This window comes from Rhododendron vialii, chromosome 10a (assembly GCF_030253575.1).
Source record: "Rhododendron vialii isolate Sample 1 chromosome 10a, ASM3025357v1".
NCBI lineage: Eukaryota > Viridiplantae > Streptophyta > Magnoliopsida > Ericales > Ericaceae > Rhododendron > Rhododendron vialii.
The window spans coordinates 7,379,708-7,398,342 of record NC_080566.1 but is presented as its reverse complement, the minus strand read 5'-3'; the positions used below and the strand labels follow the sequence as shown (position 1 = coordinate 7,398,342).

The 18,635-nt window shown below is 36.9% G+C and overlaps 1 protein-coding gene across 1 annotated transcript; it reads right to left on the bottom strand.

Moving 5' to 3' along the window:
- Positions 1 to 9,915: 9,915 nt before the first annotated feature.
- LOC131304598 (glucan endo-1,3-beta-D-glucosidase ARB_01444-like) lies at positions 9,916 to 18,133 on the bottom strand. The gene is made up of 2 exons (XM_058331892.1): positions 17,545 to 18,133; positions 9,916 to 11,626 (listed from the first exon to the last, which is right to left on the bottom strand). The coding sequence occupies exons 1-2, from the start codon at positions 18,131 to 18,133 to the stop codon at positions 10,146 to 10,148; spliced, it is 2,070 nt and encodes a 689-aa protein (XP_058187875.1). The 3' UTR covers positions 9,916 to 10,145.
- Between the last annotated feature and the right edge of the window lie 502 nt (positions 18,134 to 18,635).

Here is an 18,635-nt window from a genome sequence, read left to right as displayed (position 1 = left end):
GTGGTTATTCGATTCATTTTAGAGCAAACTTCATCTGATATCGATTCAGTTTTGTGCACACTTCAACTATTTGGTTTCGAGTTTTTCATTGATAAAGTATAAATTTTTATCTCCGATCTCCATCACCGCCGCAAAATCCATCTTTGCCCTATATTGCAACCCTAGGATCCGGACTCCACAACCTGTCCCCTTGTTTGGTTTAGAGAAAAAATGAGAGGAAAATTGCAAAATCAAGTTTTAAGAACGGAGCATTTTCCTCTCCAGCTCTGCTTGCTTGTTTGAACGTAAAATGTATGTTTTACTTATTTTCTGTTGTTTGGTTAAATAAATTATTTTCTGTTGTTTGGTTAAATAAATTATGTGTAAAATGTTTTTCATCATATACGGAAAAGGAAAATTCTAAAATCAATCAAATGGGTTGACAATAAGAGCATCTCCAGCCTTGACCCATTTTAAGACTCAAATTTAAAAATGGAGCAAAAATCACAAAATCCTCTCTCCAATCTTTGACCCAAACCCTTTCCCATTTTGGGTTTTACCCAAATCTGAACCGCCTTGACTCATTTCTCCAACGGCTAGTTAAAGAGAGAGAGAAAGAGAGAGATGTGTAAAATTTGAGTTTGATGGTTGGAGATGTGTCTACCCAAAATGGGTTTTTTCCCAAAATTTGATTCAAATTTGAGAAAAAATATGGATGAAGGCTGAAGATGCTCGTGAATGTGTATTAAAGGGTGTAAAATGTTCAAAAAATATGTATTTTTCCATGGATTCGCATACGATCGCATCCAGAGGCTGACGAAGATTGGAGGGAAAAAACGAGGGCGGGGGAACCTCTAAATTGGGAGCACGGGCTTCACAGTTATAATGTTACTCCATTATAGTATACATCTATCTATCTATATCTATATCAAGCAAATGCTATTTTTTTACGGTGTCTCCGTTAAGTTAAGGTAACCCACTTGTGATTCTCGATTACAGAGAGTATTTTTACACAGACTTTTCATACACATATTATACACAGATCATTATGTGGGGTTCATTACGGGTCCGACACAAATGACACAAACCGTTCATTAAATAGAAAACATTTTTTCAAGGGCCATCGCAAAAAATTAGTTCAATCCGATACATATAGATTCTCGATTCAATCATCTAATTTTTCATTTTCCTGAAATCCGAATGAAAAGTTCGATGATTGGATCGAACCTCTATAAGTAAAATGAAAAATTCAATCATTTAATTTTTCATTTTTTCATTTCCCTTGAAAAAATGTTTTATATTTAATGAACGATTTGAATTATTTTTGTGAGACCCACAGTGGGCCCCACATTAAAATCTGTATACGATCTGTGCACAATCTGTGCGGATAGCACATCTCTTTCAATTATGCCGGCCTTTTGTAATTTTGATTATACCTCTTGTGTGGATTCATATTGTATAATATGAATCCACAAAGGGCATAATCGAAAACAACTGAAAACAACGATAGGGTATAACAAAAAACCACAACGGGCATAATCGAAATCAGAGACATAACAAAAAAACAATAGGAGGTACAACGGAGACATCGTAAGAGTATCTATGTCTATCCACCAGTTCATTGTTTAGTTGTATTGCTCTGGAGTTTACACCGGAGTAAAGCGTATCAACTCAATCTGGATTCCACGCTCCACCGTCCGACGACCCTCCAAGACCATGCTCCAACGTCCGACGCCCTCTAAAACCAACACATTGCTTCTTCCTTCCCGTTGTGTTTGCATCATCAGCGGACACCGGCAAGCATGGCTGTTTACATCCTCACCGGCAAACATTCTTCTCTTACAAACCCAAATCTCAGACTTGGTAATTATCCAATGCTCAATACTTTAGTTCACTACTACTCATGTTTTCAGCGTTCTCCCCTGCCCTCCTTCAAATTCAAGTGCTATACATTACCGACCATTAAATTTCTTCTTCACTGAACACAGTGCATGCTACCTGTTTGGAAATATGTGTTTTCCAAGTATGAGGTTTCCACACATGACGCAACGTGGCAAGGACTTTCAGGATAACATCCAGCAATTGTATTCCACTGACAAAAACATAGTCTTCTTGATTGAATTACCCACTTTGATCTGTAAGAAAAACGGCACTATGTGTCGAAATACCTCTGTAAATAGCTAATACTCCTATTTTTGTTTCTGCCAATGTAACATGAACCTTAGTTTCTGCTAATGTAATATTGAAGCTTCATGGTATTTGAGATGAATTAGGTTTGCTATTTCGAATGAAAGTAGTACCAGTTTGGAAGGAAAACCCAACATAGGTCCAATTTTGTGTATTTCTTGAATCAACAAACTACCATCGGTCAAGAAAAATAGGGAGGGATGTAAAGGGAAGAACGAAGAGACTTTAACCACCATCATCAATATCAATTTTATTTCTTTTTTCTTGTTATTTACTTCTGCAAACAATGTTATTTGCTGCTACGACTTTTTAGTTTTTAGTTTCTGGTCTATGATCACTTAGTTAAATAAAGGGCAGTCTAAGAAGGTTCATGAGCTTGCACATGATTCCTTTGTCTCTTACCGTTGGGATTTCATTCGATTCTTTACGTAAGTATGCTTCATATCTACAATAAAGAGTTTGAGGCTTAGTTGGCTCATTTATGGGTTTGATATATAAATCTGACCAGAAAAATTGTTTTTGGTATCCATATCCAATTTTAAAATCTAAAACTATATCCTAAATTTTAAAGTTTGAGGTGTGTGACCTCTATATATACACTCGCACTCGACAATCCTACCCACACCAGGTAATAGAGTTCTTCATGTTTTTATCAATCAGTGTATTCATGCATGATGTGTTCCTTCTTCATTTACAAAGGGTAGGGTGTGGTTAAGTCTGGTGGTTTGATGTATGCGGTACGTCGATAACATCTTGAATCAACTATAGTCTATTGCAGTTAAAAATCTAGGGTGGTTGCTCAGTTAAGGGCATGCTTAGTATCATCTTTGTTTTCTGTAGACACCTCTGCTAATTTGTTGGATGAAATTGCTCCATTTCAAAATACTACAAGAGTGATGCTTAAGGTTTTGTTAATTTGCTTAAGATTTTGAAAAGCTTATCTTAACTTATGGTATCGAACTCTTTTGCTGCTCCAAAGATTAGCATTGGGAAAGATGTGGTCATCTAACAAGCACGTTGACTTATTTGTGATGCAATCACGATTCAGTTCTTTTGACTTTGTTTGGTTTGAGTTTTGAAGGAGGTTTTTGGGGTGATGAGTTGAGAGAGAGAGAGAGAGAAATCAAAGTAATAATTAAAGAGAAAACGTATTGGTGACTGTGCACAGAGAGAAAGGGTTGGGTCTTGAGACCCAAACTGAACACAGTCTTGGTGTTTTTTGTCTAAGCAGTTTGGATTGCTTAGTCGGAGGAGGTAAAGTGTTTTGTTTTCACTTTCTTCTAACTGCTCTGTGAAATTTAGTTATCTAGGCACGTTATGAACTATATACTAATTGATTTCAGTATATTTGTGTTTGATGTCAGTTTTCCCTATCGTTCTTATATTTAATGTTTGAAACTGGGATTGCGTTGGCAAAGAAAAACAAACAGCGAAGACAGGGAAAATATTAAGTGAGCATATTGACTACCAAATCACGTCAAAGTTTTTTCCTAATTATTATTGTATCTTAGAGGAACGCATTATATACTCCATGCATACCTAATCGGGGTAGTCCAAAACCAATCGCTCCCTCAACTATACCATCACAACTACCGACCGTGGCAAATGGAAACTCACCCCGACCAAATTCTGAAGTAAAAATGTATGCAGCGGCTTGACAAATTAATGACAATTGGAGTTGTCTCCCTTGATGTTCAGATGGTATCTCCAGTAATTCCCACTTCCAATCTTTAGGTCATAAGAGTTGAAGAACTTGCCCAAGAGCCTTTTGGAACTGATGAAATCGAGAGAGAAAACAATATAAGCTGAACCCTTGAAGAATCATTGTTATTTTTTGCATTCTGCAGTCACTTGGAGTTGCTGTGTTATGCCTCCTCCATGCATAAAGAACCCATACTCAAAGGACACTTCAGAAACTGATGCAAATCATTTTGGTTATCAAAGATCAAAGTGTCTAGGTACAAGCTTGGTCTTTTTTTATGTATAGAAGTAATCTTTGGTGTATGGAGCATCTTTTTCCTTTTCATGTTATGCGATAGCTCTTGATGTTCTGGATATGGTGGTATAAGTTACATAACAATTCTGCACCTGTCATACAATAAAAAACGGCTGCTAATTTAATTTTTGGAAGTCATGATGTAAAAAACAGGCTAGACATACCATCTCACATTACACGGCTTCTAGGCTAATATGACCAGTGAATTATACCGCAATCACAGAGACATGCTGCATTTTTAGTCTGTACGGATCTACCATTTCTTTTTCTTAAGCTTTCGTCTGACAGAATTCTGTGGGTTCTCTTTCCCTCGGTCATGGACTTCATATATGTAACCTTGCAAAGGTTCACTCTGTAGGTATGTTCACAGCCACCATAACCATCGAATTTATGGTTGTTTTTATGCAGTGAAACAAAGAACAAGGTTGTTGCATCAGGATATGGAAAGGTTAGCTTCTCCATGCTTCCGCATGTCAGTACTCTCTTATTTGTGCAGCTTGTTCATGCAATAACTCGTACAGGAGAAAAGCTTTGATGGGGGATCAAGCTTTTGCTCCTTTATGTTTGGATCGAGGAAGCACTTAGTAATAGCTAGAGACTCACATTAAACTGGTTTTATTGTTTAGGAAATGAATTATTAGTTTTCAAAAATGGAGTTCTTCAAAATAGTTGAAGACCTGACACATATACTACACATATACTACTCATCCTACATCCAATACCAAAAAGGATAACCAAAGAGCATTATAACAACCAAGCACCGTCAAACATATTGATACCCCATACCTAGAGATGAAGGACACGGTTCGTTGACTCATATGCAAGGACCTTCGAAAATATCAAATGCTTATGGAATATTTATATTATATAGAGGACACAAAGGTATAATTCATACTCACATTACCAAATAGACTGTTTATATTTGTAATAAAATATGATAGAAAAGTATATTTACTTATTCAATTTCATGCAGGTAACATCCTCATACCAACGTACCATCAATAAAGAAGAAGAGAAAATAAATCAAAAAAGAGGAACCGAAGTACAATGGCATACATGTGTTCAGCTTTTGGAGCAATTCTTAACGCACGTGCCTAACCACTAGTATACGTAAGTATGAGAATAACTTGATAACGGCAAGCCATCTCTTTGAAAACTTCTCTAAATAGACCACAGAAATTCCAAAACCAAGGTAACCATGGTTAAGCTTTGCAAGTGGGTCCCACTCATTTAACTCACTCCACTGATTATATACGCCTAGTTCACAACATTTTTCTTTTCATTTTTTGATCTTGACTGTGGAAAAAGAGCCTAAATTACTTGAACAAATTGGGCTCCATTCTTGTAAGCTTTTTTTCCTTTCTTTATTTTGTGTGTTTTGTTCATCTTTTCTAAATTTTTGTTAGATTTATGTTAAATTATTTGGATTAATCATCGGTCTCGACTAGAGGAGCCTAAAAGCAAAAAATTAATTATGACCCAAAATATAAAAAAAAAAAATCGGCCAAGACAAAAAAAGAAGAAAATGTTGTGAACTAGGTATATGTTTTTATACTTTTCTGATCTCTCTCAAAAAATTTGACAAAAAAGCTCAACAAGTGAAAACCCCAAAGGCATTGACTATGTACTGATGAGGATGGAGAAGAATGTCCAAGAAAAACTCAAATAATAAAATTGTCACTATCTTATGAAATTAGAATCCCCAAAAACATCTATTTAGATGTTCACTGGCTCATGAAATTTCCATCAACTACTTTTCTACATGAGAAAACTTCAAAATGGATAAAAGTATTCCAAATCATCTTCTGCTTCGGCCCCAATCATTCAAACTATGAGTACGTCCTTGTGAGGCTTCTATCATTAGATTCTGATAACATTTCACAAATCAGGTGTTAAACCTAAATAAACAAAAAGTCATTGATTAACTTTAACTAAATAGTAAAACATCGTACCATGCATTCAGATGATCGAGGATTTCCATTTACATTAAACAAATGATGTGATAGATCAATAGGCGTTGACGAGCTCAGAGACGGATTAATTTAAAAAAAAAAAACTTCACCTACTGTATTACATATATGATTGCGAAAGTAATCATACACAAGAAATGCAGCAATTATACCTGATGCCAATTTTCATTGTTAGGGGCATTTCCACTGAATGTATCTCTGAGGGAAGAAAAAAAAGAAAAGAAAAAGAAATTGAATCATTGGGTTGCATAACGTTACTAAACATAACTTGCTGCCTGCATAAGAACAAAGATACACTTCACCTTGGTTGCTTCAGAAGAGGACAACTTGATCTAAAACTTGACCGTCACCTCCAAGCCTTTCTATACTTCCCAAATGAGTGAAACTACTACTATCATTATCGATGTTATCACTCCCGTCATCCATGGCTATGAGGGTTTTTTTTTTTTTTTTTTCCGTTCGTTCGTTAATCCTAATCTACACTATTCTAGGGGACTGGGAAAGAGAAATGAGTGCTTACGGGAAACGAATCTTATCCATGTGCATGAGAGTATAAGAGAGGCACCACCAACTGCACTCCACTTCACTTGCCCATGCAACTTTTGTAAACCAAGTGCAAGATAATCATGTTTCCTTTCTGATTTTTGGCCTTCTTCAATAACTTTTGAGCACTCTATCATCAAACTATTCCTCATCAAAGTAGAAGAAACTTGTTTACCTAGTTGTTTCACCTCCGCAAATCTAGTTTCATGTGCACTATGCCCCTTTGCGCTTGTTGTCCACCTTCGAAGAACATATTGTTGAGGAAGATAGCCATCAAGAGACTTTTTCACATAAACTGTGAGAACGTGTCTGCAAAGATTTCCAACAAATTAACTCAAACATATGGCATGAACAAATTGCTTTATTCTCACCACCATCAAATACAACTTCGTACATCCGTCTTTCTTTCCCCTTCGGCAGTACTTTATATGTCTTCACTATGCCGTCCTTGTGATATTTAGATGCAGTATACTTTTGACTCAAAAAAAATTCTTTTTGGAAATTACGAAATATTTTCCGATTGTAAACTTCAGCTGCCTCCGCCTCCATCTAGTAGCATGTCTTCAAAATCGCTTTGGTGGTTCTTGTTTTCACATCTTTCTCTTTCTCACTTTGCATGTATCTTTTATCCAATGCTTTCTCGTACCAATGAACAAATTAAGTCACTCACCAATGTGCTAGAATTAATGTACAGAATCCTTAAAAAAAACTTACTCATGCTCTTGCTCCGTTGTGTTGTGGACATCCTGGCACAAAACATCGCCCGTAAGTAAGTTGGAACCCATTTTTCACGTTGCATGTATAAGTCTTTCAACCAGCTATTCTCACATAACTCATATTTTCCAATAATATCATTCCACTCACATATTCATACTCCTCTTTTGTAACTGTATCATGAACGCAGTGATGAAATTCCTCTTGAAATGAGGGGTACTTGTTATATAATGAGCCAAATGCTCATGAACGTTTTGTAAAATATGCCACATGCATAAACGGTGAGTTTTTTAGGTAATACATGTGCAATTGCCTTGGCCATAGCCTTGTCATCATTGGTAATAATAACAGAGGGGGCATGTCCACCCAATGCCTTGAGCCAACTTTGTAGTAGCCATACATAAGACTCTGCTGTCTCACTCAAGAGTAAAGCACACCCAAACATAAAAGACTGGTGGTGGTGGTTGACCCCCATAAAAGGAACAAAAGGCATACTATATCGATTAGTCAAGTATGTAGCATCAAAGCAAACCACATCACCAAAGTACTGGTATGCCATTCTTGACCTTGCATCTACCCAAAAACAATTCTCCGTACAATTATTTTCATTCACTTGAATTGCATAAGAAGAGTCTGGATTTTGTGATTGACACTTGATGAAGTAATTGTACTTTCTTTGTGTATCTCCGTTTGTTAAAAGCTTTCTCCTTTTGCTTCCCAAATAATTTTGAACATCCTTTGCACCACAACCAACATTAGAGCCACCACTAGATTCCCTTAGTACTGACAATCTTTGAAGTTGGAATGCCTTATTCATTAAGAACATCTATAAGATTTGCCTTTTTTTCAGCAGGAGTTAACTTTCTACGCGACCTGCATGTAAAAGTGTACTTTTTGGAGAACACAACCATGATTATGCTCAATCGCAAAGTTACTCACGACTCATTTTCCTTCATCTCTTCTCAAGCGCATCATGGTTTTACATCCAATCTCTACTTTAATAATTGTAAAAGATAACAGTTTAAAAGTGTCATTAAACGTGAAAGATGATAGTTTCGAACTGTCATCTACGAAGCTGTCATTAAATGTTTGAACCTTAAAATGAAAGTTTGAAACCGTCATTAAAGTATGGGGTAGGGCGTCATTAAACTGTCATTTTAATTGTCATTCAACCCTCAGGCCGATTAACCACTACCTGGAACTCTTCAGGGGCAGGGCGTCATAATCTCCCCGACTTAGAAACACACGTCCTCATATGGGGTCGAGATTCTGTCTCACATTTTCGGTTGGTACAGACTCTGATATCATATGCAACCACCCGCTCCCGATTTGAGACTGCAAAGCAACGACACTCATAGATGGCGCCGTTTTCTCAAAAAATAAATTTTTGTTCTTCAATATCACTTATAAGGAGAAACCGATATTAAAAAGAAAGAATAGTTATGTCACTATTTTTACAAAGTGACATCATAAATATATTATATCACAGTTTAAGAGAAATTGACATTAAAAAGAAAGAATAGTTATGTCACTATTTTACAAAGTGATATCATAAATATATTATATAACAGTTTAGGAGAAACTGACATTAAAAAGAAAGAATAGTTATGTCACTATTTTAGAAAGTGACATTATAAATATATTATAGCACAATTTTTTAGATGACTGACATTATTTATTTATTGCAATCTTTTTAATTACGATTTTTTCGAAAACTAACATCTTTTTATTTTTTCAAGCGTCATCTTTTAAAAGTGTACTTTTTGGAGAACACAACTCTTGATTATGCTCAATCGCAAAGTTACTTATGACCCATTTTCCTTCATCTCTTCTCAAGCGCATCATTGCTTTACATCAAATCATGATCAGAGAGCAACTTTTGACATTCTTATGCTTCTTTTGATAACTAGTACGATGAAATCCTTCCCTAACACAAGCAAATTCTACTCCAGTTAACGACTTATGCTTTACTATATATAGATAGCCGAGTATGACTTATCCAAATGCTAAACCCATTTCGTCTTGCATGTGCTTTGTAAACCTCTTCCAAATTGGAGTATTAAAGAACATACCTTCGGTACTAGGCTCTACAGGATAATTGTACAAAGAGGATTATATTTATTTTGTCACAAATCCACATTGTTCGGATTGTGGATTGATTCTCCTTCAATAAAGGAGTCATCCTCCCCACAACATGCAGTCAGGTAATACTGTATCATCTTCATTGGACATTGCAATATGTAATCTGCAATAAAACCTGAGAAAGAAAACATACCATTGTGTTTCTCTAAATTCATATGCACCTGTACTCATTTCATACCTCATACCAATCCTTTCGATATAACCGAAAATACCTACCGAGTTAAAAAAAAAAAAAGGAAAAACCAAACAAAATAAAACCACAACAATCAGATCTCTTAAAGAATCTGTTTCGGAAGCTGAAATGCAGAAATACAATAGCGAGTAACATGTTTAGAAGAAACGCAAGATGATATCATTTTTAGGCATTGTAAACAATATATATGCTGTTCAAAAAAAAAATATATGTAAACAATATATACAAGGTCGAGTTCAAACAAATACAAGGTGTATAAAACGAGCTGAGGAAAGTAATCATAAATAATATAATTATTCTCAGACGGAATGGTTGAGGCCTTGGAAACACTCAGCATCATACACAAATCCTCTTATTCAAGCATCATCATACACAAATCCTCTTATTCAAGGCCACCCTCAGTACTCAAGAACTTACCATTTCAATGACAGTAGTGACCAAACCAGCAGAACTTCTCCCCCCTCACACCCCTCTCCTCTTCATCACCACCTCTACTGTGAATCCACCACAAAAGATTCGTACGCGAATTCCCGTCGTCAAAACCATTCAAGTTCCTAATATTACCCAAAGAACCCTCTTTATCATAAACCCCTTGTAATGCATACAAAAACCCCTTCCACCCTTCTCCAACTCCCTCTCTTGCCAGGGCCGGCAACGTCCACGCCACCAGCTCTCTCGCAAAACTGATTTCAGAAAACAAAACCTCAGAAATAGGCAACAACGGCAGCAGATGAATCCCCAGCCTGCATTCCTTCCACTCGGACGGAGCAAACCACAGTCTAGTTTCCCTCTTGTTAGCCCATAAAATCCCCACCAACCTATTCTCTCTTGTAAAATCTTGTGGATACAAAGTATCTCTTTCTCTCACGTGACACCACATTTGAGCCGAATGAATTTCCATTGCTGAGAGTGTGGATCCGATGGCAACGAGTTGGATGTCCCCATAAGCAAACCCCATCAAAGCTGCCGAATAGTAAGCATTCACAGCTTGACTTGTGCTCTCTTGATTTCTCCCATCTGGGAATTCAGTTAACCCTGCAGCCCATGAATGTAATTTCCACAAATCAAAACACCTCAACCGGGGATACAATGAATTCCCACGCCTACCCAAGTTCATGAAATCTGCCATAAGTGAATAAGCTTGAGGCCTGTACTTTCTCCCCCAAGCCGAATCAATCTTTGCTAGCACTGCAATTCCGTAAAGAAAATTGCCCAAATGGTAATGGTGATCGTTGTAGAGACCAAACCCGAAATCAGCCATAGAATCCGTAGACCCTAGTTTAGTCACAATCCCACCCCACTTGGCATCATACAAGAAGCCGTTTGGCCCAAAAGTTCCATCTAACCATGGCTCAATTGTATTCTTTAAGTACTTCCGGATACTTGGGATTACATCAACATAAGACAACTCCTCAGCAATTAAACCTAACCTTGCTGCTCTTGCAACCAGTTTTCCATAAAAATAAGATTCATTTGTCGATATTGAGGCTGCATTTAAAGCCCTAACGTCTTTGACAAGTGCATCAATAATTTCAGGATATGATTCTTCTTTGACACCTCCAATAGAATGCCAAGTAACAGAAAAAGGGTCAGATGTCAATAGCCATGAATCTCCAACAACACCCACAACCTCACCATCAATGCCTTTGTACTTGAAATCGTCCAAAACAGTAATTCCGCGTGAGTTACCAGCAAGAAGCCGGAGATGGAGAGGGTGGGCAAGCATGAGCAAGTCTCCCAACCCTTTCTTATACCACTTGTACTCCAAACAAAATGGCATAACGAAAACAGCTTCACCGGATACCGGATAACAAGAACTGAATTGATCTAGTATTGCTTCAGACTTGGGATCAGAATCCGGTAAAATTGCAATCCGTATAGTCCAGGTAGACCCACCGTGACCTGTAGTTAGGAAAAATACGTCATGAGACTCGTGACTCAAATTAATGCGTCAAAGAAAGAAGCCATTTCAAGTTACTGTCCATCAGAAATCAAATGAAAGTTTTAAGGGCTGGATTTATTCGTTCAAAAAGTAACGTGTGCAGAATAACACATACTTCTAAGCCAAGCTACGTGATAATTCACTCCGCAATATGAATGAAGGCCGCTAGTCATCACAAATGATTTCGAAATTGACTTGCACGCAGCATGGCCAATTGTCAAAATAACAACGAAATAGGTAACGTGTGCTGAATGAAACTGAATCACATGTGTTAGTCTGATCCGCTTGAGGTCTTCCCGTGTATGCTCCATTGAGAGTTACAATAGATTTCCCGCTCTACCAAGAGTCTCCGTGCAAGCCCCTGACCACCGATGCTTTCAGGAGAGTCCGCCCATAGTTTGTCAGCCATCGGCTCTGACACCACTTGCTGGAGTTTGATCTGCCTGAGGTGTTCCCGTGTGCGCGTAGGCTAAGTGATGAGTCATCCAATTCTATATATAACATTTCACACATGTTCCTAACAAATATAAATTGTTGTACTTGGCCTAGAATATCTCATTTCGGGTCTTTGATTTTTTTTAGGTCCTTATGCTTTGGGGTTCTTTGTATTGTCCGTTCTTCAGGTTTTGTTTTGTTTTTGAGATTTTTCTCAATCCAATGGTTTGTGCTTGGCTGAGTGTTCGGGGGTATGCCCCTTAGATCTTGTTTGTGTTTCTGTTCAAAAAAATCTTTAAAAAAAAAGTGCAAAAAACCCAACAAATCATTGTAGCAAATCGGTCAAACAACAAGCAGGCCAATAATAAGAAGAATCGTAAACATTAAGCATTACCAATTATTGACAATATTATGTAACACAGGGAAATAGCAGGCATGGGGTGCTTGCGATGGATGTGGAAATAGATTTTTGATCATAGCTTCAGGTTTTGAATTCTATAAAACCAGATAAATTTGTCAGTGTTCCAAAAGCCGGCCGACTACTCCCCCGCCTAGATGCTAGGAGGTGGTCCAATGCCTATATTAGGCTGTCGACTAGCCGGCACCTAATTCCTATACTGCCTGGGTGCTTAGGCGGCCGACTAGTTGGCACCTAAGCGCTAGGTGGCCCTTTTCAGCTGAGCAACGTTTGAAACATTGAAATTTGTTGACTTTAACTGCTAAACAACAAAAGCTAATAGTCCCAAAGGCAAACCAAACCCAGATTCTCAAATCAAATCAAACCAAGATCATTTTTCAATTAGAATCCAAAAATTCCAAAATCCGCCTTTAAAGTATCTATACTTCTATACTAAAGAGTGAGGATTAGTAGAAAGTCTAGGTACACCGCATGGAAATGTGGCGACTGTCCACCACATGCCTATTGAGGCTCACTTCGGGCTCCAAAAAATATCAAAAAATATTTATAAATTTTAAAATAATATTTTATAGGGCCCTGCAAAAAATTAGCTTTAATGGATTTAAAAAACATATCTATCGATATTCGTAGGAGCTGATTTTTTACAAGACCCAAAAGAATACTATTATTTTAAAATTTATGAATAATTTTTTGTATTTTTGTGAGACCCAAAGTGGGCTCCAATAGGCGTGCGGTGGATAGTCACCGCATTTCCATGCGGTGGTCGTTGTGCTTCAGGAGGATTAGTGAGGAGGATTAGTGAGAAGAGCTCACGCGATGACAAGTGTCCACCACCTATTTTTTTATTTTTGTCAATCAATAGAATATATCATTTTTTACATTAGATATGAATTACAAAGTACAAGTCCGAGACACTACATCGATTGTAAGAGTCCGCGAGATAACCAGATTTTAATGATCTGAACCGTTCAATGTGTTTAAAATGTGATTTTAAGGGTACCCGCGAGAAATCGGAAAAAAAATGACCGGGAAGTGTACACGTTTTAAACACATTGAATAGTTCGAATCATCAAAATTTGATCGAAAACTATGAGATGTTTTTTTAGATGTCTTCGGAATCGCCCCGGTTAAGCAATATTATACAATTTCTTGACAGACAATAACTTACACGGTTATTCGAAAAGATATTTCCTTAATTAACTCATTTAGTTTTGGAAACTTTTTGAGAATATCATTCTTTACCAAGTTGATCAACATTGGTAATATTTTAATTTCATTGCTTTTTTCCTACGTGAACACTCATGCTCGCTAGACCTCCGGCCATAGCTGATACTTTTTGGTCTTCGTATTCATGTCGTGAGCTAAGTTGATGTCTCTGTTATTGAGTTTATCAATATATATCTTTTTGCCGATCAAAAAATAAATAAATCATAAGGTACCATTTGTCCTTTGATCGTTTCAAAGAAGAAGAATGATCTACCAGAATTTGGCAGACGATTTTTCGGTGAAAATGTTGTCAATGTTTTTCAATTTTCGAATGCGAAATTAATGCTTTGTTTCCTTCTCAATTTTTTTCCTTTGTTTGTTTGCTTTCTCTCTCGAAAAATGCTTCAGGAAACGAAGGTGATGAACGTACGCACGAAAGTGATGTTCTTATTGTGCCAAAAAAAAAAAAAAGAGAGTTCATTTTTCATCCGTTTTAAAAAATGGAACAGGGCTCCTCAAGCATTTGGGGACGGCAAATCTGATTCAGTCACATTTGTGATTTACAAAACACTTCTTCTTTGAATATATAGGGTGGGTTTGGATAAATTAGATTAGATTAGTATTTTTTTTTTTTTTTTTGTCTTTATTCAAATTTTTTTCGCATTTGTTAGTTTTACATCAAACTTTTGTTACTTATTAATTCATCCCGGCGAGAAGAATCGAAAAAATATAATTTTTTTTATTATCAAAACTCATAAATTTTTTCAAAAAGACAAGATGAGTCAAAAAGTGATTCCAACAAACTTTGTAAAATATGGACGTATTGTTATTTGAATTTGAGCTATCTTTTAAGTGATTGTAGGCATTTTTCTCATAATGTATTTCCTGGCAGACGCATTACTTTTGATTTGGTGTTGAAGTATGTTTTAGCTTTATATCTTTCATTGTTTTTTTTTTTTTAATACCATTTATGTTCTCTCATACTAGCATAGAGTCCGTTCTATGCACATGTAGAGTAGATTTAAAGACATGAACAAATAAAAATAAACACTCTTAGTTCACAGATTTATTTAGCAATTCAAAAATAAAAAACCACTCAAAGCAAAATACATAAGCGTATTTGAAAACATAATAAGCAAATAAAAAAGCATTATGAACCTTTTAATAATTACCCGGTTACGTCAATTTAATTACCCCAACTGGTAATTAAAATCCCACTAATCCACACTATATAGAAATCAGGAATCTAAAAATGACCCAAAGACCCAGAGATTAAAATGAATTTATTCGAAACCATATTGATTTCTTGCAAATAGGCTATCATAAAAAACATGATAAGAAAATACAAAAACTTAACGAACTTGTTACTAATGTATGGGAAAAAAATATACTAGTTCATAGGCTATTACCATTTAGAGGTGTATTATTTAAGTTTGGCATACCAGTTACTTCTTGCACATTTGAACGCAGATTGACATTTTCCCGTAGAGTTGGCTTGACAATCATTTCACCTATTAAAAAAGAAACAATCATGAAACAGAACCAATATACACAAATATCCCTCATGCGAATTTTTTTCTCCTATTGCATGCATTCATCGATTACCCCCAAGTTTTATAATTAAATACACAATAATTTCCATTTTTCTAAACCAAAAATATATTGTGGTTTCAAAGAAGTCATGGTCACGTGGACAATTTTTATCTCTACTCTCAAGTTTTATAATTCCAAAACGCCATCTCCTATAATTGTCTCAACTCTAAAGTCTATCATTATTATTGCTAACATAGATAAGGTCCTACTTTTTTTAAAATATGAATATGAAATCAGGCAATTATGTGTAGACTATTTGGTGTTTCGAGGTGACAGAGTCTTCTCCCGCAAGATGCACGATCTCACACGGCATGCTTCTTATGCCTTTTCGTTGATTCCTTTTCCGTTTTATCGATCACTGTCAATGTCTCCACATTCAAGTATTTTTTTCTTTTTCCATTGGAGCGATTTACATTCGGGTTAATACTCTCACAATCCATACATCCCATAAAAATTTGTACATACAAAATAGCACTTGCAAAGCACACATATTTTTTTTTATATGAATTCTGTATTGTAAGCGCCGTTACGCTTTCATCAATACAACTTCTCACTTTTGTCAAAAATAAAAAGCACAACTATTTTTATTCAAATCTAAATTGAAATCAAAGAAAAATTGAAAATGGAAATAATTTTTTTGGAGATTGAAAACACGACAAAGAGTGCATACACACCGAAAGAAAGTAAATATCAGTGATTAGAAATCGACTCACACACCTTGAAATGGATTAAATCCACTCGTCCTCCGTCTACGGTCAAAATAAAAATGACTAAACGGTCTCTCACATAAGTGGAAGACAGTAAATGAATCCTTGAGGTAAAACCCCAACTTTCAACCTAAAACCCCAGCTTTTCATGTATACTGAAAACCAAATGGTTGAACTAACGACAGTAACGAAAGACAAATTATTAAATCCCTAATCACCAAACAAACACAAAGACACACAAACACAGTGCACGACAGTAATGGTTGAAGTGATTAGGGTTTGGGTGCTTGTTTGGGTGGGCCGGTCCAAGGGTGGACCGGGTTATGGTGTCTAGGCTTCTATCTGTTTATTTAGGTGTTGGGTTGAGCTTCATTATTTATTTGTTGGGAAAATGACGGCCTAGGACGTGTTTTGATAATTAATACCCGCCAAGGATATTTTCAGTATTAACAAATATTCTCAGCATATTATTGGCGGATATTAATTATCAAAACACGTCCTTAGCGGTCATTTTCCCTTATTTGTTTTGGACCCTTGTAGACCTTTGGGTGTTTTGGGCTTAGCCCACGTGATGTATCTTTCAACTCTTTGTTGGATCCTCTTCCTCTATCCCCATTTTTAATAAAATTTCTGTTATGTTTGGATTGAGATTTGAAATTTTTTTTGAAAAATAATAGGGGCAATAAGTGGAGAGAGAGAGAGAGAGAGAAATGTTGGAAGTAGGACGAATCTAGAGGGAATTTTTAAAAAAATATTTTTTAAGTGGTAAAGAGAACAAAGCATTCATCTTTTACCAATAATATATATATTATATTATATCAAACGCAAGAAGAATCCGCATACATGAATTTGCGCCTGCGTCAAATGTTAGTTTTCTTACCCTCGCTTGAAAAATTAGTCAAATTATTTGGTTTAGTTGGAAATATATTGTTTAAAATTTTCAACTACGTGCAGGCCCAATATTTTCGTATCCTTGGATTCATTCAGCACATAGAGATATTGCAAATCTTGTGATTGATTTGTGAACAGTGCAAGTACTGTTATGATGCTCAGACCATAACAAGGTGTGCCTATGTCAGTTTTTTACCTACAAAAAATGTATCGTAAACATCTAAATCTTGTGATTTTGTTTGAAAAGGTATGATGTGAAAGATGGTGATAAAAGACTCCACTGGTTCAATAAAATTCACCTTCAAATATCCTCGGGCAGAGTTGTCTGAAGAGTGTATATATGTACAAGGTAACAATAGTTTTATATATATTGATCTAAAATTGTTTTTAACAATGGCAATAAGTATAGGCTTACATTGATGCGTTCTCCTTATTTATGTAGGATGCTTACACAAAGTGCAAGACTGCCGAGGGCATAGCAACATGCCTGCTTAGTTTTTTGGATCGAGCTACCGTCTAACTTCAGTGTTCGACGCTTTTAGTCAAATTGAACAAATATGCTCACGTATTTTAAATTGTTTGTTTTTGAATTGCTAAATAAATTTGTGAACCAAAAGCCATTACTCACCTGAAGTTATGGAAGAAATGTCATTACTCAAGGCGCTAGACGGCGTATCAATATACATAACCCATTTCTGATTATTATCGAGAGTAATGGTGTACTTAGTGTAAGAGCTATTAGGATCGAAATGAAGAATGGCATGGACGGAGGAGATAATTATGGGAACGTTGATGGAGGCGACACAAGTCAAGTAAGGGCTGCCCCTAACGAGGAAAAACCTGAGACCACTGGAAGGCAGGTCAAGGGTCAAGCCCAGATCGCTGAAGGAAGAGACCACGTGGGTGGAGCTAGGGTTTGTGTTGTTTGCGGATGAGATGGTGAGATCAGGGGTGAAGACCTGGTAAGTGAAGGCGGGGGAGGAGAGCTGTATCGGGTAGGAGAGAGAGATGCAGGAGAGAGAGGATTTGATGAGGTAGGGGTGGATGTACTCCGGCTTGTCGCCTTTTTCGAGGACGAAGTTTTGGAAGAAGGAGTTGGTGGGGAGAGGGGAGGCGAGGAGGTTGGGGGAGAAGAAACGGGCCGGGTCGGGGAGGACGGTGGATTCGGTTTGGGGGAACCGAAACGGGCGGGTTTGGGTTTCCGTAGGCGGTGACATGGTTTGTGATGAATGTGGAAAAGAACACGTTTGGGGTTGTGGGTGGAGGGGGAGGTGAATGAGGTGGTTGGGATTTGGGAGGCCATGGTGGGAGTTGTCTGGATTTTATAGGCAACATTCAGGGGAGAGAGAGAGAGAGAGAGAGAGAGAGAGAGAGAGAGAGAGAGAGAGAGAGGATTAAGGAGGTTGAATTGGAAGTGAAGTTGCGGGATTTGGTTAAGGATGGGGATCGCCATGGATGAGGATTAAGGTTCAACATTCTGCTTTTTCCGTTGAAGGAAGAATCTAATTGGCGCCATGGATCGCTGTTTATGTGGGTCCCCAAAACCAACTTCTTTCATGAGTAGTACAGTGGTGGAAATTAAGGCAAATCACTGACAATGACAGTATCCCCCAGTACAGAAACAGACCACAAGCACAGACTGTGAGTACCGGCCACACACGGGGCCCATTTCGGATGCCGAACGGATGATCCGAATTGTTCAATAATTTTAAAATAAAA

Coding starts and splice junctions, on each gene's coding strand:
- LOC131304598 (XM_058331892.1), bottom strand. CDS start 18,133: ATGTCACCGCCTACGGAAACCCAAACCCGCCCGTTTCGGTTCCCCCAA. Junction 11,627..17,544: donor CATTTCTTCCATAACTTCAG/GTGAGTAATGGC, acceptor TCCTAACTACAG/GTCACGGTGGGTCTACCTGG.